The sequence below is a fragment of the Dendrobium catenatum genome, unplaced genomic scaffold (assembly GCF_001605985.2).
Source record: "Dendrobium catenatum unplaced genomic scaffold, ASM160598v2 fragScaff_scaffold_853, whole genome shotgun sequence".
NCBI lineage: Eukaryota > Viridiplantae > Streptophyta > Magnoliopsida > Asparagales > Orchidaceae > Dendrobium > Dendrobium catenatum.
Window position 1 is genome coordinate 1716057 of NW_021319315.1, and position 22025 is coordinate 1738081.

Sequence of the window (22025 nt, forward strand, 5' to 3'; positions counted from 1 at the left end):
GTAAAAATAATAATAATGAGGCCTAATTCAGCTGAAAATAATTCCTCTATATGAGTATCGGTTACAATAGTTGTTCGTCATTTAACTTGGAGACTACAACATTACAATAGTTTGGAGCATGAGCAATAAGCATATACAGTTGAAAGTTTTTTGGATGTTTGTTGCTAAGTGACTGCAGCCTGACAATAATAGTCCGGCGTCAAAGTTCTGACGATGGTGGTCTAACGGCGGTGATTTACTGACAAAGTTATATATCAAAGAATTATAAGTATATACCTCAAGGAGAATTCATAGTGAATCAAAGAATTTGTCTTCTCTTGATTCCCAATATTAGTTTACATTCCAATTAGTTCTAATTGGGTCAAGATTTTTATTTTCAATCATGCCATAGTGCATTCCAATTACCTTATTGCTTATTAGTGGTACATTCTGGCTAAGCATTGGGCTGATTTTATCCTAAATTGGTGTTCTTGATTCGTTCAGCGTAATTTTCCCGACAGCCTAATTGAACTTTCAAATCAACAATGGCATTTATGATGATTGTGATAAGGCATATTGATTGAGGTGTTGCATATGTTAAGATGTTCATGTTCAATTTAATTGATGAGTGTGCTCCAGAAACAACTAAGATTTAATTTGGGACAGCTTTTTTATTACTTTTTAGAACAGTTTTTAGTATAAAAAATTTAATTTTTAGGCTAAAAAGTTGTTTTGAGAAGCAATTAAAAAGCCTTCCAAAATGAAGCCTAAAGAGGAGATAATGAGCTCCACTTTTCATTAGGGGTGTTAAAATAAGTTAACAATCGGGTTTGGAACTGATCTGATTTGATCCGACCAAAATCCGATTAACTTGAATGTGAACCATTTAATAAATGGCTGGACCTTAATCCGTCCCACTAGCAATCCGAATGACCTTAGCTCGACCCCAATGACCCGACTTGATTAAAAAAAGTTTATAATTTGTTAAATAAATTGATAAAAAAATTAAAAGAGATCATATAAACAAATAAAAAAATAAGGCAAAAAAATTAAATCAATATTGAATTGATGGGTCAACATAAACACAACATATTACTAAACAGATTGAAAATTCGAACCCAAATCTGACACATTTATTAAACAGGTCAACAAAAGATCCAAGTTAATTCGACTGAGTCAGGTCATTTATTAATACCACTACTTTTACTATATATTAAATTTAAAGGTCTATTTGTAGTAGCATTTTCATTACTTTATTTTTAATATTACATATGCACTTTCATTTTTTACTCTGTTTTTTAGTTTTTTTTTTTTAGCTGAAAGCTATATCTGACAATCAAATATTTAAGTTATCCATAATAATTTTTAAACAAATTAGTTTTTTATAATAATTTTATAATGATATTTATAAAAATTACATACCCTCAAATGAACCCTATTATCTCATTATTTATGTGAAAAAAAAAAAAAAAAGCAAAACAATCAACTCCAGCCTTTTATTTCTTCACCATCCTACAATTTAGTTGGTTGAGAAGTTTTGCCTAAGTTAACCTAAAATAAAATATATTAGTAAGGACTTAAAATTTATTTAATTTATATTTAAATTAATATTGCATATGAAAAAAAAATATTTCAGTAATGTTATAGAAAAATGCAATAATTAAAATATTCATAATAACATACTTTGCATCAAAATATGCGATATAATCTTTTGAAGAATTTACATAAGTAACACTAAAAAATATTGTATTTATATATTTTAAAATATTAAAAAAAAATAAAAAAAAATACATCCTTGCTAGAACCCCATTACACATCACAATGCCCCTAATTTGTTACACTTCATTATCAGTTCTCTTGCCCATTATATTGCTCGTAGCCATTTTCCCCATTTACTCTTATCGAAATTCTTGAAGCATTATAGAAACCGCATAGAAAAGCATCAATGACTCAAAGAAAAGTTTCGAGAAGACATAGATTGGCCTATCAATGTGGAGTTCGCAGGGGAAGACATTAATGGGGTTCATGGGATGTGTAGATAAGGAAGGGCTAACTAGCAAGACAAGCTGAATGTCAAGTAACATAGAGATTATTACGTGTGGAGTCCGGATCCAAAGAATCGTTCAGTTTCATGATTGTATACAGTAAAAGCACAGTGACGAACAATAACTGTACTTTTATTGTTCCCAGTCATACAACCAAATCGGGTATGGACTCTGCACGTAATAATCTCTCCAAATAACAACCCTAAATGGTGATAATAGAGTGTTTTTTTATAAATAATAAAATTCAAATAATTTTAAGTTCTATGTGTGTGCATCTTTATTTTTATTTTTTAGATTTTATATAAGCTCATCTATTTGTGCTTAGATCATTTAGGGAATATTTTAAAATGCTATAGCATTAATAGGCATGAAATGGCAAACGGCAGGCTCGAAAAGATGCCGCATGTGCATTAAAAAAAGGGCAACGAAGCTTTCGGTCATTTCAATTTTCAGCTGTCTCTCTCTTCACAGAGAGAATCAGAATTGGAAAAGATTTTTAATTTTTTTTCCTAGAGAGAGAGAGTAGAAAAAAGTGTCAAACTGAGGAAATAGAGGGGAAGGAGAGCACAGGCAAGACAGTTTAAGATTTTTTGCGTTTGCTTTCCTGTTCACTTCCCTGTTCGTCTTCTCTGCGAGCTCTCATCGTCCATGTCGGTACCTCGGCTGTTCCTTTTCATCCCCTTCTTGGCGTGCTTATCTTCGCTGCCGGCTTACGGATCCGTCGCGGCTCGGCCGCTCTGCGCTCGATCGGACCTCGCGGGACTTGCGGATTCTCTTAGGTCGCAGTGCCCTATTTGGATCGAGCGTTCTTTGCCGGAAGAGGTACGGGCGCTTGACTAGTATTATCTATTTCGGGCTTCTGGGTGTGCGTGAGGGTTTTGTTTATTTGTGATTTTGGGTCTTGTTGAAAGGGGGGCAGTATTGCATGGGCGTTGCTTCGGCGTTTTCTTTCTTGCTTGGGTTGACGGATCCCGGCTTGATGTAGATTTTTCTTCCTTGCGATGGATGATGCACGTCTTTATAGGTTTTTTTTTTAGTAATTTTGACTTTTCTTTTGATGAAAAATTTCGTCTGTCCAGGTGTTGGTTTGAATGTGAAATGTGGGTATTTGATATTTACTTCGGTCTGGGTTTCGTTGATTATTACTCTCATTATATTTTGCACTAGATTGATAATTCTTGGAAATTAGAGTAGTGTTACCTTGTGTAAAATTTATATCTTGTATCTTGGAAACTTTTATATGAAATGCTGATTATTACTCTCATTGTATTGGAATTCTTCGATGATTCTGGATAAATATGATAGTATATGAACAGTTGCCCCATCCAGTATCCACTTCCAAGCGATGGTTCTTGGAGGCAATTTTATGCTTAGTTGCAAATATGATTACAGTCTTCAAGCAAGTTGATTTATGCTATTGATGCTGGAAAATGAGGGCGTTGGCTTTTGTAATGTATCAATAATTTATTGGAATCAAGTTATTAAGGTGTGTTAATTTGTTTTTTTTTCCCCTTACTTTCAAGTGCAAAATTGGGTTGATCAGAGTATATTTAATGTTATAGAGATGGCATACATGCAATGTTTAGGTTGCCTCACAGAAGGAGATCAATGATGTTCTGTTTCTAATTTGATGGAGGATTACTATGAACTATGAAGGGAGGTTTGGTTGTAGGTTTGCATTTGTAGAATGTTGATAACAATAATTTATGCAACCCTTGGAAAGTTTCTAATAATAAAACATATAGATTTATGGGTTGAAAATCAGGGATAACAATCGCCACAAAATAATTATAATAGGAAAACTATAATGTTGAAATTAAGGCAAGGACAACACATCCATGCATCACGTACAACCAACAATGGTGAGTTGGCATGGTCCCATGAGGAGGCATTTGAGCTTATAGTGGCGTGATCAAATGCAGTGAAAAGAAGCGGGGTGAAGGGAGGTAGTTAGCATGGTCTTGTGATGATTGGCGGAGGCATAATCTCAGGCAAAAGAAGGGTGCAGGTCTGTGAATTTTTGCACTGCACTCTCCCTCTCCCAACAAAAAAAAGCAAATAAATGGATGTTATCCATTTTAAGCTTGCTCGATCATTTATGAAAGGTTTTCCCTGATAATTTTGTGGCAAGTATGTCAACAACTTGATCACGTATGGTTATGAATGGGGGTACATATTAGACCACCACCAAGTTTTTCCTTTATAAAACGTCTCTCAACTTTAAATATTTTTTTGTATGGTCATATTGCACATGATTTTGTGCAGTGTTGATGTCTAACTTGTTATCATTATAGAGCCTTATAAGATATTTTCATTCAATCTTTATGTCTTCCAAGATGAGTCTTAGCCATAGGAATTCATAGATTCCTAGTGCCATAGTCCAAATTTGGCTTCTGTTCTAGATCTTTTTGGTGCATTTTTTTTTTACTTCTCAACTCACAGCATTGCTTTATGAGAATGTATAGTATCCTAAGATTGATGTTTTGTCTACCATGGAATCTACATAGTTACTTTCAAGGAATCTACATAGTTTTCATTTGTGTATGCTTCAAGTAGAACCACTCTTTTTTTAATATAATTTCTTTATTTGGGGATTCATTCAAATATTATGAAAATTATATATATTGTTGTAAGAATTGATTCATTTGGGTTGTACATGAATTGGCTCATAACACTCACAACGTATGTAATATTTAGTCTAGTATTTGATACGTATATATGTCTACCCACAAGTTTTTTTATATGAGGTTTCTTCAATTACTGCATCTTATGGAGTATATTCAAGTTTGATTGTATTCCATATGGCACTTATGGCTCTTGATAGACTTGCATATATCTTTGAACAAGTATGTTATATAAGATTTCATATTGATTCCAAGAAAATATTTTAGCTTGTCTAATTCTTTGACTATAAATTTTTTCTAGTAATCTTCTTTTTAAGTTCTCCATTAGTTTCTAGTAACTACTTATAATTATAATGCCGTCAACATAAATTAAAAAAGCCAAGACTTCCTTTGAATCCATGTGTTTTACAAATAATATATAGTTTTGTTAACTTTGTTTGTATCTCATGATTAGCATTACTTTGGAGAACCATCTGCACTAGCCTACTAGGTCCTTGGGGATTGTTTCAATTCATATAATGTCTTTTAATTTACGTATCATTTATTTTATATTTGAACCAAATCTTGGTGGACCTCCATACACTCTTCCTCTTCTTGGTCACCATGTGAGAAGACATTTTTATAATTGAATCGTTATATTTTTAGTTCATATTAATTTGTAATGATTGAAGAACTTGAATAATGTTTATTTTAGCAGTCAAAGCAAATGTTTCAAGGTAATCAATCTCATATATTTGAGTATGACGTTGGTTTCTTTCTTAAAAAACAGGTAATTTTGCTAATTCCTGCATTTTATTTTTTTTAATAACTTCCATTTTCTCCTTCATAGCATTATTCTAAATTTCACTACTTAATACCTAAAAAATTGCTGCAGTGTTATAAAAATAATGCAAGCTAGCAAGGAAGGCTTCATAATTATGATAAATTATTTGTATACTATAATCAAGTGTAGAGGATGTTTTGTGGGAGTTCTTGTGCCTTTGTTATTAAGACTCCTTTTAGTTGGAGATTTAATAATTCCTTGACATGTTTAATGATAGGGATTGATTCCTAATCTTGCATAGATTGAGGGATTGGTGGCTTTCTTCTTGAAGAAACCTATAGTGAATGAGTAGAATATGATTCAAATGCATCCGCAACTTGGATATGAATGATGTTTGTATACGCTTTTGATTATGGAACAAAGTTATTTATTGGGATGAGTGGCAGTGAAGAACAATCAAGCAGAAAAACTATTGTCTCCATCAATTGAGAAAGATATTTCTTTCAAAGGATAATTAGTAATGAAATAGTGCTCCTCTTAATTGAAGGTGTCATCAATGGATATATTGATCTGTCTTGTTTGTGAGGGGTAGCATTTGCACTATTTTTGTGTGGGAGAATAGGCAATTAAAACATGTTTAATATCACGTGGATCAAGTTTTATCAATTTAAGTAATCCTTTTATACAAAGACAACAATACTAAATATTTTGAGGATAAGGTTATTTGAGGTGTTGATGTGAGGAAAAATTTGTTTGGGACTTCTGTAGGACTTTGGACGCAAGAACCCTTGTTGGTCATTTTCTTCATGAGGTGATGAGTCATTAAAATCGCTTCCCCCAATATTATTTCAGAGCGTTCTTTTAGAAATGAGAGCTTTTATAGTAGAAAATAGGTGGCCTTTCTTTTTTTCGGCCACTATTTTATTGGGGTTTATACACACAAGATGACTTTTACATTTTTTTCTCTTTAAAGTATGAAGAGAGAGAATGGTTAAAATAATATTTGGTATTATTGGATCTGACTCTTTTTATTTCAATTTCGAATTAATTATTGATCATGTTGTAAAAGACAGAAAATATGGCACTCATGTAATTTTTTTTCTTTCTGTAGAAAAATCTATAATACGTAAGTACAATAATTGATAATAGACAAACCATCGAGCCCCATAGATGTTAGATGTAGAGAATGGTCCATATATGCAACTATGCATGAGAGAAAAATGAAAAAGAGCTCTTTGGGCACTCATTGAAAACTTTGTATGTTTGTATTTTGTACCTCACAAATATCACAATGAAATGCTATAATATTAATTTATTAACAATGAAAGAAATATAGTTTCAGGAATAGTAAATGATTGGTGACCATGATATATGATTTGAAGCCATATCTTTTCTTTATTGGATTTAATGGTTTTTGAAAGAAAAATGTACTATTGAAGGATGAATTTTCTTAATCATTGGATAATTCAAGGTGGTAGAGACCGTTCATTTCTTTAGCAAGTTCAATTGTCCTCCTTGTGTCTTTTCCTATAAGGCACACTATAAAAGATAAAACTTAACATTGCACTTAGAATCTTTAGCCAGCTTCTAGATGTGTAAAAGTTTGTTATATAATTTAGATACATGCACGAAGTTTCAGAGTGTGAGGATCCACGGGTAATGGGTTTTATTGTAGAAGATTTGTTTATTAGAATATCTCTTTGACTGGTCGTGGTTGGCAATGATCTATTGACAATTGTTATTTTCTTATTGCTAGGACAAGATGCATTTGAAATTAATTTTGGTAAGGAGTTGGCATGTAATCTATAACTCTCCATGAGAGAAATGAGCATCTCATAGACATTATTTAAATGCATGAGAAGAGGAGGTAATACATGAGAATACTAGAGTATATGTACCTACCATAAATATTTTTCCAATGATTCTAGCAAGTTTTTTAGCTTTTTTATTCTTGTACGTGGAATTGAGTTGGTGATTTTTTGGTGTTTCCTTCTTCCACATTTGTCATATTACTCATATATGCATGTTTTTATTCTTTTACATGTCCTTATTGTGCTACTATTTTGTGGTTTGTTATGAATTTTCCAACATAATTTCTTTGTATGCCAAGACTTTTTATAATATGTGCATCATATAATCTCTATTTACTATTTTTTGTTCGGGTAGTCTATTCGTAGTCCTCAGTAGTAGAGGGTTTTGAGTTGGAGTTTTTTTATGTCGGCTATCATTGACAATGTTAAATCCTAGCCTCTTCCCATATGGATCCAATGGCCATGAATAGCGATCCGCGGGACGTCTCGCCTGTGTTTACGCTGATTCCCTTCCATAGTGAGATAACTGATTTAATAAGGAATATATTAGGGCAATAATGCCTGTTTTTTGTAATTTAATTACTTCTTTATTTAAAATGTTGTATAAATTTATAAATAGGGATGAAATTCTGTAATAATATATGGTTTTTCCTTCTTAAATTCCTGATTTCAACAGACACTATGGCTGAACCCTTCATAGGTTTGTTTGTAATTATGACTCCCATTCTCCCTTCTTTAGTTTGGATTATATCAATGACTTTTTTTATTGATGGTAAATCCTCTTTCGGAGAATTTGTACTCCTACAACATCAAATTCAACATTTATTCTAGCAAGAAAATCATATATTCGATCTTTTAAATTTCCAACAAACCTTTTAAGATGAGTGACTTCTTCGTTGCATTCTGTTTGAATGTATTAATAATGATTCATCTCTTGTTACAGTCCTTGAAACAAATTGGAATACCTGCTCCTTGCTTTGTGGATAAGATATTAGTCTTGGCTTCATGGATTTGTACAACATTTCAAACTTTAAAATATATTTGATTTTTTGTATTCATTATTTCATTTGCTGGTTGGAGGAACATGGTTGCATCACTTATTTCAGGAACGATACAGCTCTATCACCAAGTCATCATCCTAAAGTTGTGTTCATCCTGAACATTAAATGTGGCATCTTTGTAATTTGGTTTGGTGTCAAGTAAATGGCCTAGTTATCCATTTCCTTGCAAGGGTGATATTTTTTTTTCCTAATTCAATTAGTATGTTGAATGGATGTTTTGAGATTCTCCTATTGAATTTAGATTACGGCCCTCAATATCAAGGGAACCTGAGACCATGGGTACATGGATATTTTTGTTGTTGCTAATAGATAGGGAAAATGTGGCAATAATTATTTTTCGAAAGAAAAATGGATAGAAGCTGGAAAGGTTTTGATTTTAAAAAATGGGGAGGAATAGGGCAAACAACATATGCAATCCTAGGCATGTTTCTAATAGAAAAACATACAAATTTAGGGGCTAAAAATTAGAGGTAGAAATAACTATAGGATAATTATAATAAGGAAGTTCTAAAATTAACACAAGGAAGGATACCCTACCCATGCATCATGCAAAACAAAGTTAATGGAAGGTCTCCTGAATTGATGAACTTGCGTTGTCCAAGGTGGTTGTAGTTGAACATGCAGTGACATGATTCTAGGTGTAATGGAAAAAGGAGGCATGGGTTCGCGTATTTATGAAAAAGTCTTCCAAGAGGAATTTCTAAAATAAACATGAAAGAAGTCATGAAGAGGGGGAGAATGGGAGGTGGTCCAAATTATGAGCCACTTTGAGCTGGTTAAGACCTCTAGTAAGAGGAATTCTGAATTCAATTATACTTAAATTGATATTACATTCTATGGTATACAATTTCTAATAACGGCCTTCATTCATAATGATTAATAGTTCTAAAATAAACAATACAATGACAAATGTATGAACATCTGATAGATGACATAAAAATATTAAAAAAAGTAGTAATCATGCATTATAATGGGTCTGGCTACAGTTCGAGCAAGGTTTGACTATCAATGGGATGGATGATAACATGAAATTCTTGTGATAACTTTCCATCATTCCCAAATTGCAAGAACTATCTTAGGAGTGCTTATCTAGAAGCTCAAATAACCTAGGAGAAGGTGGTAGTAAAGCTGGTTTGTAAATTGCTCTTCACCTATTCATACATTTGTAAATGTACTAGATTTTCGAAGATGCCTCAATAAGAGAACGAATGCTAAACACAAAGAAATAGATACTTTTGTCTAAATTGCATGGTGATAATAATAATAAAATAAGATGTAGTGTGGGGATTGTGACTTTGGGTGATCAAGTCATTAATAAGAGTACACGTTTTCAATATCTTGAGTCTATTTTTCAGAGTGATGGTGAAATATATGGGGATATTATTAGTAGAATTCAAGCTGAACGGTTGAAGTTGAGGAATGCATTGGGCTTGTTATGTGATAGAAAAGTTCCCCTCAAATTTAAGGGAAAATTCTTTAAGATGGTGGTTAGATCTGCAATGCTTTATGGTGCAAAATGTTGGCCATTAAAAGAGAAGCATAATATTAATTAAAGTGTTGCAGAGATGAGAGATGAAGGATGAAATGAGCAAATACGTAAAAAGGTTGGAGTAGCTCTAATGGAATATAAGATTAGATAGAGTTGTCTTAAATGATTTGGTCACATAAAACGGCTGCTTTCAGATGCCCCGGTTAGGAAAATAGATGTATTAGATTTGACTTATGTTTAAAAAGGTAGAGGTAGACCTAAAAAGACTTGGTTAGAAAATATTAGAAATGACATTTCTTTATTAGATTTAAATGAGAATTTAACTCTTAATAGGACACAATGAAGAAAAAGGATTCATATTGCCGATCCACATAGTGGGATAAAGGCTTGATGTTGTTGTTGTATGGCAGGGAGTTAGAGATTCATGGTAGGTGATGTAATGAACAAAAAAAAATCTCCAAAATAATAGAAAACCCCTGATTTTGAAATTATCTTAACAAATAAGGTTAAGGAGATCAATACTCAAATTTTGTAAAAAATTTTATACAAGAATTTGTATTTTGGTACCAATTAAAGGGGAACGATGATATTCTGCTTTAATACTAATCAAGGGAACAAGGATTTTCTATTTTTTGCTTTTTAACCAAGTCTTTTTTGGTAGATCTAAAAATACTTGGTCATAAAAGTATTAAAAATGATTTTTTTTTTCGTTAGATTTAAATGAGAATTTAACTCTAAATTGGATATAATAGAGAAAAAAGATTCATATAGCTGACCTGATGTTGTGGTATTAAAACTTGTTTGTTGTTGCTGTCGCTTTTTTTTTGGAGGATCATTTGAAAGAGAGCTTTGATTGCATAATACTTGTTGAAGATAGAAATAAAAAAGGAAAAGGGGTGAAGGTCCTCTAGAAGTGATGTAAAAGGAGGCTTCAAAGGGAGGTGAAGGAGGTCTCTATTTTATTGCGTCCTCCCACCTGACGTAGAGATACGTCCTCCCACCGCTAAAAAACTGGGTTTTTGCTTGGTATTACTAGCTATTATTTGGTATTAACGAAGAATATCATCATGTGAAGACATAAACCGAGTTATACCGAGCTATACCGAGCAATACCGAGCTATACCGAGCAATACCGAGTTTTCTCTAGAAAAATCTAGGTATTTTTTTGTATTGCTCGGTATTGCTCGGTATTGCTCGGTATAGCTCGGTATAACTCGGTATTGGTATTCACATGATGATATTCTTCGTTAATACTAAATAATAGCTAGCAATATCGAGCAAAAACCCAATTTTTTAACTGTGGGAGGACGTATCTCTACGTCAGGTGGGAGGACGCAATAAAAATTCCTAAAGGAGAGGAGCAAAATTGGGTACAAAATATTAGGTTGCTTTGGGCTAGTCGAAATATCTTAAAAGAGAAATTTTGATTCAATTATGTATAGAATAAGGACTACATCTTATGGATTATAACTTAATAACTATTGACTCAAAAAAGAAATAAGATAATGAAGCACATGCAGCTTGCAAGAGTAACCAGCCTAGAGAGAATGCACACAAATTGTAGAAAATGTAATTTTACAATGAAATTTGCTACCGGAAATATTACACACTGATAGAAAAACAAATAGTAGAGAATGCTGGAACCAAAATCGCTCCTCCAACCAATTAAACACATGAAGTTCAATGTCTAATTCCAAGGCATATGAGAACAATAGATTTTAGATCCAAAGGATAAACCCAAGTCAAACATCAATTCAAATCATCATACCCTTTATTTCTCCAAAATATAACACGTTGCCTTAAGCTAGCAAATAAAATACATTAATCTCTCGATCATTATCATTGACATGCTTTTAACTATTGAAATAAAAAATAAAATAAACCATTGATAAAAATAATATAAATAGGCTATGCATTGATCTTTGCTAGATGCAATGTTTTCGATGAGAATAAGCACATAAATTTTCTTTCAATTTACATGGCTTGGACAAATTTGGCTTTTGACAAATTTAGCATTTAATTATCCATCCAAGACAAATTATGTGCTTCTTGCAAACTAATCCAAAATCATTAGAAGCATATTTGTTATGCTATTGCATAAAATATATTTTGAATCCACCATCAACAGTGACAATAATCTCATTATTTAGAATAGCTTTCAGAACAAATTATATGAAAGTATTTAGTAGTGGATTGGATGTAAATTCACTAAGAAGAGGTGCCTCTAGATCAAAATCCAAAGAATTCATAATATGTAGGGGTGTAAACGAGTCGAGTCGAGCTCAAGTCATGCCAACTTGAGCTTTGACTCGTCGACCAAAGCATGAGCTCGAACTCGAGTCGAGCTCAGCTTGTGGTGAAGAAAAAAGCTCACGAGCAGCTTGTGAGATTGTTTGTCGCTTCATTGTCGGAGACGAAGCGCTTGTCGCTAGAGAAGAAAGTCGGAGACGAAATGAGTCTTGTGTGTTGTGTTAAAAGAAAAAGTTGATTTGCTTTTATTTTTCTTGATAACCGATACAGTTTTTGGTAAACTATATGAACGGTCCAAAATGTTCAACATATTCTTCTCATTGTGAATTATTCAAAAGGTTCATAGTGGAAGCCTATTAAAGTTAAGACACCATAACCCCCTTACCTAAAGCAGAATATTCAACCTAAAGTTGGCTAATAAAATACGCCTCTTTCTCTCTCAACCATCATCGCTCAACACCTAAGAAATTTTGCTAACAAGAAATATCGAATGCTCAGAGAAACAAATAATAGGTAAAAGCTGGAACCAAAGTTGCTCCACCAATTAAATCCACGAAGTCCAAAATCCATTTCCTCAGATAGAAGAAAAATTTCAGAACCTAAAACATCAATTTTAAATAAAATATCCAACAAAAAGTTAACAAATAAAATACATTTCTCTCTAGCCATTATCACTAATGTACTTTTAATTATTAAAATAACAAAATAATATGCTTTTGATGAGAATACAGACATAGATTTCCATTGAATTTTGTCTTGGATAAATTTAGCATTTGATATTCATCTAAGAAACATTATGTGTTGCCTACAAATTAAATCATGAATTGTCATAAGTAGATTTGTCTTGCCAGAAAAGAAGATTTCTTTCGAATCCCATATCACTAGTGGACACCTCATTATTTAGAATAGGCTTAGGAATAAGCTGTCTGGAGTATATGATAGAGGATATGATGTAAATTCACAAGAGGTGCACAAATGGCAAAATAAAGGGAATTGACAATATGTCTTGAAATAAGGTTAAATGAGACACATTGAAAATTAGATTTATACCATAATATCTTGAAAATATTGATTTTTATGCATTAATATTAATGTGTTGTGAAATGCATTCAATTTCTAAAGGTTCTTGATGGAAAGCCTTTTTGGAGTAGGCTTAAATTTCATATTCTTTTTTTCAAGGTTGTGAAAATCAGATCGGACGACAGGAAGAAGGGGAAGTTCACAGTTCGATTGTTCAACCGGGGTTGAATTGGATGAGTAATAAATATTAATTTTATTTAAAAATAATATAATTGACATAATAATGATTTAATCATATCAAATATGTGACAACAAATTAAAGAAAATAAGCAATTATGTAGCATAACACGTGAATAATAGTGGCTGATGTTAATATATTCAGTTAAAAATGCATTGTTTGTAAACTCAATCATAGGAAATATCAAATGCTACCCAAATGCATTGTCTTTTATTAGGCATGTGACAAATATCTTTAGCTTCTATTTGCCACTTCAATTTGCCCATCTTTTTATGGATTTTAAGTAGTTGAAAATAGAAGTTTTATTCCATTTTCTTTCTTATAGTCTTTTTTAAAATAACCCATTAATTTACATTTCGATCAAAAGAAATTATTTTAAGTAAACATGTGGTTTAACTACTTCATTAAAATATAATTTAATAATTTAAGATGCATCAATGGTTTTATGGTATGATACGAATATTTTTTTAAATCCTTAAAAAGTGGTCTATCACTATAAAAATAGAATCATGCTTTCTTGTTATCCTTGGTAATCTTAATATGAAATATATAATAAAACCCACCCATGGTTCAAATGGAATTGAAAGAGGTCTATACAACCATGAGTTTTATTCTCTACTCTAGGTCAAATCAAGGTTTTAATGGAATTGAAATAGGCATATACATCCATGGTTCTCTTTTCAACCTTTCTCTTTATCTTTCCACACTCATCCAAGAAATTTTATCTTGACTATTTAATATCATTTTTACAAATCACAGTTGTTATTTATTAGATATGACTTACCATTTGAAAGAAATTGTTTAAACATAGTAATTAATTAGTAGAACCTTAATAGACAATTTTAGCATCATATTGGTGGACACTTTAACTACTCTTGTTATATTTATCATCTATGCCGAAATTTTGATATTTATAATTTTCATGAGCATTATTGTTAAACACCAAAATTTATCTATCTTGATTATTTCCTTGTCCTGTTAGTGTTACCATTCAATTGAATTGGCTCATCATTATGACTGGAATCCATTTCAGATTCACGTGCATGAACTTCCTTTGTTTCTTGATTATCAATTATTGTTTTGTTTTCATTGCTTTAATTTTACCTATTCAACAATTAACTCAATTGATTTTGTAACGTTTAGAGATTCTATCATTTACGATCTATTGAGTTAGTTGGCCTAATAGATCCACTTCTAAATGACATGGTCTAATGCCAATGTAATATTGGACATTAAGGGTCACTGTCTCCAATGCACTTATAATGATGCAATATATGTAGATCACTCAAGGGAATTTAGGATTCATATATCATCAACCCTTAAATATTGCCAAAACATTTTTTTTTTCTTAAATGACAAAATAAGAAATTGTTTGTTTTATTATTTTTGAATTGAATATGTGAGCTTATGGCCCAAATAGGTTTGTGAAGCTCATTCCTTTTGATAAAGAATTAAGTTAGATTTCCAAACGAATCATAGTGATGATCATGTTTTGACACTTCGATGTGGAGTAAATGTTGATTTATAATTATTGATTTATATAGGGTCTATATAATCTTTGAAGTGGTTGATTTGGATGATTTTTGCGTAGAAAGGGTGCATATAAGGAGTTTGTGATCTAAGTTTGTCCAGAAGAAAACATTATTTGGCATTAATACAATTAGTGTTGATATTTAAGTTTTGGTGAGCCACCCTTACCTCATACTTGATTTATGTAACTTGTTCTTAATCAAAGTTTTGCATTTAATTTTAAACTGATGAAGGAATCTAGTGAGCTTTAAATAAAATAAAAACATCTGATTAATTAAGTAAAAATCAATAATTTAGGTCTATATTGATCTCCCATCATTCATTAATCACAAAAACTAACTTACACAACTACACACGGCCACACAAATACATGCATATTTTTATTTGAACTTTTAAAGTTCTTGTGCGTGAACAATAGCCAGTGCAAATAAATAATTGCATACACGCGGACGTTTTGCATACACATATATATAGTTGAATTAACCCACTTTTTGCTCTAGCTTGACTCATTTCTCACCTTCAAAATACTCATATTTATGTGGACTCCATTGATTATTATTTATCTAACTTCTTTTTATATGATATATGTGGCTACTTAAATGCCTATGTTGTAAACTATCACATTAATTTGATTGAATGTATTAGTCATAGTAGATGGAAAAATCACCATTGCCGTCCAAATCTTGTACGTAAATGGTTTTTGGTTGATGTTAGGTCAACAATCAATCACAGAGCATTTGCCAAAGAGCATGAAATGAATTAAATTATGAATTTATCTAGCGCTACTTTGCTCCCATGATTGACACATCTTAGCCTAATCTGATTATGATGAAAAATAGGCAAGGAATTGCTAGGTTCTTACCATTAAGTGATGCATCATAACTTAATGTGATTATAAGAAGAAATATTCTTGGGAAGGCTAAGATGTCTCCCTCAAGTGACACAACACAATTTAACCTGGGTTAAGGGTTGCCTAGTTCTGAAAGATTGGTAGTCCAAAAATGTGATTGCGAAGACAGAATGGTCTCGGTGAAAAATGCAGGTGATTTCAAAGGAGGCCAGACAAACACCATCTCATGGGCGTGCAACATTTAGGCCAGACAGACACCATCTCAAGGTCAGGAATCATGTTTGTCATCATATTTTTCTATTTAATTAATATCAAATGTTGCTTGATTAAATCACGGTTTTGATTACATAATAGGAGTGATTAATGTACTTACCCTGAGGGAGAAATTATTCTAAAATTTTGACCATTTGTTCCATAAATGCACATTTCAGGAATGAAAAGAGATGTAACTTGGTTTGATCTAATAATATTAATAATAAATGTAGAATGACAATGTCTCCAGTTACACACACAACCACAATAACAATTATTAAATATTTTATTTAAATTATGCAGAAATTCATGGAAAATATAAAAAATAATTCTTAATTTCATGATTTTGATGTATGTTTATATAAAATTGACCAAGTAGGAAAAAAAGCATCTAGGCGAGGTTTATGATTTAACCTTATTTCTCCCTAATTTGGAGAAATTGATCGTTCCCAGCTATAACAAAATAGCATATATTAATTAATATGCATTATTAGAATGCTAATTAACTTTAACTTCCAAATATTACACAATCTGTGTTAAAACAGAGAATTTGAGAGGGAAAAGCTTATTCTTATTCCTTACAATCTTCCCTATTTATAGATCTATACAAGATATCCTAATGCGGAAATAATAAATTACATATTTAATACACAAATAAGAAAATAAAATCTTTCCTAAATTTATTCCCTCATTAATGCGTGATCCATGAGAGTATCCCACGGATTGATCTTTGTGTCCGTCGGATTCTTTATACTAGGAATGGCTGGATTTCAACAATCTGAAATATGCACAAAGATAAATAAGTCGTAGGAGAAGCAGGGACTCATCTTATGCATAATCACTCTTTGCAGTTAGAGTCGAAGATATAAATTAACTGGCAAACTGAAAGGTGTGGAAATGGCAGGGAAGAGGGAACAAATGAGGGATAAAGATTCTTCATTTTTACTGATTAAGTCGGTTAAAAAAATTACAAAAAAAAAAGTCGTTTGATTAAAATAAGATATATTTTCCAAGCCATGTTATTAAATAGAAAATTCAGCCTGTGACTTTTGCCATTTTGTGAGTATGATACATTGCTCTTGCCTGAAAAAAAAGGGGTTTGGCCTCTTGGGTTGGGTGGGTTACGCGGTCCTTGACTATCTATATTGAGCATTTACTGATATTTCCGAGCCATGCCATCACTGTCAGCCCCACAAGCTTTTGAATTCTTGAAAGTCAATGCTACAAGAAAGTCCACTTCTGCATAATTCCAGTGATTTATTGTATGCTGCGAATGTAAGCATCAGCCATCGGACCTCCCCTTATTTGTTGTCATTTAGGTGTTCATTGTCTCCTGAAAACCTAAACCAAGCAAGTAAATGCCTACTTGTGCTTATTTTATTGATAGGCATTGGGCTACAATTAGGCCATTGTGGGGCGGTGGCTGGGCTAATTGGCAATTGAATTAGTTGTTTAAGTTAAGTCAGCTTGCGCAAGCTTCTTAATTTGTTTTTTAACCTTTTTTTTCTTGGTGCTTGCAAATAGGCTGTTTTGGAATGATTACAACATTTTATAAAATTGGTTGTGAAGCTATTATGGGTAAATTAACTTTTTTTTTTAAATGTTAGGGATATTATAAATATGTTATTTTTTGATAAATAAATGTATATTTTCTTAAAGTTTCCACACATTAGCAACTTTAGTCATAAAAATCAGCTTCCCACAAAAATTTCTAAAAACCAGCAAGAAAGTAGTAGCCAAATGGAATTGGGATTGCGGTTTGAAAGCCAAAGCAGTGAGAAAGCTGTGGCTAACAGACCCAAAATCTGAATGAACCATGGATTGTTACCAAGTGTCTGTAATAAATAGTTCAAGATAAAAGTGCACTAGAAGTCTATAAATTTTGTAGCTATGAACTAGAAGTTTCAAAAGTATACTTTAATCCTTGTAATGGATGCAGTATCCAGTCTGAATTGGGGAAACCTGTAGAAATCTTGTAAATATCTTATCGAATAAATCAAAACCAACTAACATCAAGGTAATCAAAACCATGCCATACAGATTTAAATTATCAAACTCATGTTCTTAGACCTCTTTCCATTTGGATCAAGCTTAAACCTTTCATCCTGAGTGAACTATATGCAGAATTATGTATAATATCAACAATGACTAATTTATTAAAATTGTGCATCAAAGTAGTTGATTGTTATATTAAAGCAGTTTATGATTTTTTTTTTTTTTTTAAAGATAAGAGCCATTTTGTAATGCCGCTGAACTAATTAATACATAGTAAATGGAATGGGGAAACTTAGTCTTTGTGTGCTGGTTTTGGCGAAGTTGCTGCATTTACTTTAAACAACTTAATTGTACTTAATTCGCTTAAGAAAACACATGTAACCAAAGGGACCCATTAACATAATTTAACGTCAATTTGACAGCATCTCGGCCAAGTTAAATAAACCGATCAGATCCAAAAGTAAATGGGTTGGTTCATATTCATTTATTGATTAGGATGCTTCATTATTGTGGAAAAAAAAATTGTCCCTCAGAATTTATTATAGCCTTAGGTCATCTAAGCTTTAATAGGATATTCAGGGGTTATCCTGTCCCAGTGATTTCTGTTGAATGACTACTTGTTGAATCCAAAATATGCTCTTGATTCATCTCTTTGATTCCATTTCATTTTGAAGTGGTGGCAGTGAAGGGAATTTCTATTTCACAAATGCAGCTGGATAATTCCATCTATCTACATGATCTTCCCATTTTACCAATGCATCTCTAGAACAGTTTCTACCTCATGCTCAAATGTGGACGAGGAAAATCGTCCATGATTCTCCAACTCTTCTGTTGATACAAATGGTGGGTTGGAGTTTCGTTATGGTTGGTTCCTCTACATGACATTCTTTAATCTGCTCTATCGTATTTGTTTTTTTGAAATCTATTTACCGTTTAACTGAGGCTGAATCTCATACGAACCTCTCTTTTTCAACTCTGCAAATCTGGTCCTTTGCTTGCTTTCACGATGCAATAATTGGTTTTTTTTTTTTTATGACTGTAAGTAATCCGTGAATAACTTCATAACTAATGGTAGAGCCGAACATATCTGATAGATGAATGATGGTGAGCTTTGGTACACACTGAGACCAATTACCTATTACATTAACTGAATAAATTTACTCATGAGAAATAATTGGACCCCCCTGCTGTGATTAATGGAAGTTTTTGAATGATAACATACACCATACCATATTGCAGGTTCAAGGTGATACTCTTGATAAAAAGTTGGCTCAGGTTAAGGATGGTGCATATTTTTCTGTTCTTTTCCATGCAACTTGGTGTCCCTTCTCACGGAATGTTAAAACCACTTTTGATGCACTTAGCTCTATGTTTCCACAAATTTGGCATTTAACAGTCGAAGAATCCTCTGCTATTCCAAGGTACAACGATGGCTGGTGAATGTCTATTTCTCTTCTCTATTAAATGAGATATTCTGCCTGTTATTATCTTCCAAATCTTATATTTATATGTTGTACCCCTGCTTTATTGTTTGCAGTGTTTTTTCAAGATATGGGATCCATAGTTTTCCATCCATTTTGTTAGCCAACAGAACTGCGTGGATAAGATATCATGGCTCAAAAGATCTCGATTCATTAGCACACTTCTATAGACAAACTACGGGTTAGTTCCTCCATAATTAAATGAAAGCTTTTTATTTCTCTCTTATGATTGTCTGTGTTTATGCAATAGGAGCCAATGCAGTGCCTTTGTGAGATATGTGATGTTATCTATTTTTTTGACATATTTGGTGCTTAAATTCTTGAGATGCTGCTACTTTTTTAAAATTTTTTTAGTCAAATAGATACTATTTGGATTTTATTTAAGGAGCATGATGTTTAATTAAATTAGGAATAGGAACATAATATTAAATAAAATTTAAAAAGAAGCAAACTAGTCAAACAGAATGACGCATTCCATTGAATGCGCCAAACAGACTGTTTGGCTGAGTTGAATGCACTGAATGATTTGGTGCATTCTTCATAATGCCCCATTCTATTTGGCTAATTTGCTTCTTTTAAATTTTTTTTAAACACATGATCCTATTGCTAATTTAAATTAAACATGCAGATACTATTTTAATTTGATGTACTGCTGCAGGCCAATATCCAGTTGCATTTTTCCATGTGGACCAACCGAAGGAGAAGGCAAAGGTTGTCCAGCCATGGCACCGACCTGTTGGTGAACTTCTAAGGAATGAACTCTATCTGACATTCTCTCTACTTTTTGTTCTCCTGAGGGCATTTACTTATTTCTTCCCAAAGTTTATCTCGGAAATCAAAGCCTTCTGGATGGTCTATACCTTCCGCCATCTGAACCTTGGCACCTTAATTGAATTGAGCCAACCCCTGGTGCGTTTTCTGCATGTAATTGATATGAAGAGAGCATGGAACAAGCTTCGGCTATCGAACACGACAAGAAATTTTCACAAAGGAGCTAAAAATGCGCGCGTGTGGGCATCTTCCTTGGCTTCTGTCTCGCTAGGCGAATCATCTTCTTTAAGGTCCACCCACTTGAACTAATTATCTCTTTGTTTCTTGAGGTCGATGCATGGTGTTTTGATCACAAAAAATCTGAGTTCTTCAGATCTATGTGGAGAGTTGTTTAGGAAAAAGTTCATCTTTTCTTCTTTGATGAATGTTCTGGTTTGGAACTTCTCCATGTGAGATTGGACGCATGAGAAAAGGGTCTTAGCATGTAAATTTTCAGGACCTTTATCATTTTGTATATTAATACACTTGCATGCACTAAGTGCGGTGCAACATCATTGTGTACTCCTATGGTTTACATTTCTGTTTATTAAAAGACTATTAGCCTTCAACAAATAGCTCAAACAATGGGTTTTATAACCCTTAGATTTCCTTTCAAATTAGTGAAGGATAAGCATTAATTGATTGTTTATGTATTGTGGTTGTCGCGAAACAAATTTTAGAGTTTTAGGTTTCGTTTGGGACTGCTCTTTTGCTGCTTCTTAAAGAAATTTTTTAGTATTAAAGTTTTGCTTTGAGAAGATGAGAAAGCCGTCCCAAACGAAGCCTTAAAATCTATTCAAATAACATTTTGGGCAGATGTTTTCATTTGAATTTTGTATTTTTTTATTTTTTTCACTTTAAATTCATTACATCTGATATAGAAGCACATGATTTTATAGCAAGAATGTTTTTTATTTACTGTGTTATCTGAACCAATTTTGTTAAGACGATACTCAGTATTGTTAAGATGATACTCAGATGATATGATTTCATTTCATATAAGCAAGTCTGTGTTGAGTTTGCAGCTTTTTTTTTTTTTTTAAATAAATTTTACTATAATTTCTAGATTATAAGCAATATGGTAATAAACTTGTAATTATTTCTTTTTGTATAATTAAATTTAAGAGTAGTTTTTATTTTATTTATTATTGTATAATAATAGATTAATGTTATAAGGCTTCATTTTGGCATTGTTTATTAATTTTATTTTTGCTATTTGAAATGCAAAAAAAATTTAAAAATATTTGAGAAAAATTAGTTGTATAAAAGTATAAAAATAAGTTTTTTTTTTTTAAATCATGTTCTGGCTAGCTTTACAAAAAGTTTTTTTTTTTTTTTTATATAGATTTAGAGTTTGTTTGTGATTTTTCTTTTTTTTTTTATTTTTCATATTATAATCATAATTTTATTCGATTATATTATTTGTTTACTGCAACTTTTTAATAAGTTGTTTTTTCTATATCAAATTTATAATTACATTTATTAAAAATTTACAGCCATTTCAAATAGATATTCAAACTTATCTTTTTTTTCAATAACATATCGCGACATTGTAGAATATAATACAGTGCAACATATGGTAATAATAACAAATAGATCCTTACTAAATCCCTTTTATTAGATTAGTATTAGCATATCATGCCCTTTTTTTTTCCTCTCTTTTAAAAAGGTGCAACACGAGAACTTCTCAGGAGGTCATCCATTTTAATACTACTATTGCCCAAATACGCTTAACTGCAGAGTTCTAATGAGATCCGATGCACTTATGATGCCGATATAGTGGCACTCAATTTAGCATATCATGCCCTCTAAATATTATATTGTCAT

The 22025-nt window shown here is 32.1% G+C and overlaps 1 protein-coding gene across 3 annotated transcripts; it reads left to right on the forward strand.

Moving 5' to 3' along the window:
- The first annotated feature begins 2430 nt into the window (after positions 1–2430).
- Positions 2431–20771, forward strand: LOC110108001 (5'-adenylylsulfate reductase-like 5). Of its 3 annotated transcripts, XM_028696920.1 has the most exons (5): positions 2727–2846; positions 14825–15927; positions 19147–19343; positions 19445–19569; positions 20047–20771. In XM_028696920.1, exons 2-5 carry the CDS (start codon positions 15847–15849, stop codon positions 20466–20468), a joined length of 825 nt encoding a protein of 274 aa, XP_028552753.1. In that variant the 5' UTR covers positions 2727–2846; positions 14825–15846; the 3' UTR covers positions 20469–20771. The 3 variants fall into 3 exon arrangements, with proteins under 3 accessions (XP_028552752.1, XP_020694141.1, XP_028552753.1); XM_028696919.1 differs by lacking the exon at positions 14825–15927 and having other exon boundaries at positions 2431–2846; XM_020838482.2 differs by lacking the exon at positions 14825–15927 and having other exon boundaries at positions 2436–2846; positions 19147–19328.
- Positions 20772–22025: the final 1254 nt, after the last annotated feature.

Bases quoted from the DNA above. Each gene is read 5' to 3' on its own strand.
- LOC110108001 (XM_028696919.1), top strand. From the start codon at position 2,673: ATGTCGGTACCTCGGCTGTTCCTTTTCATCCCCTTCTTGGCGTGCTTA. The intron at 2,847-19,146 runs GTACGGGCGCTT...ACCATATTGCAG, and splicing joins AGCGTTCTTTGCCGGAAGAG to GTTCAAGGTGATACTCTTGA. The intron at 19,344-19,444 runs GTGAATGTCTAT...TATTGTTTGCAG, and splicing joins CCAAGGTACAACGATGGCTG to TGTTTTTTCAAGATATGGGA.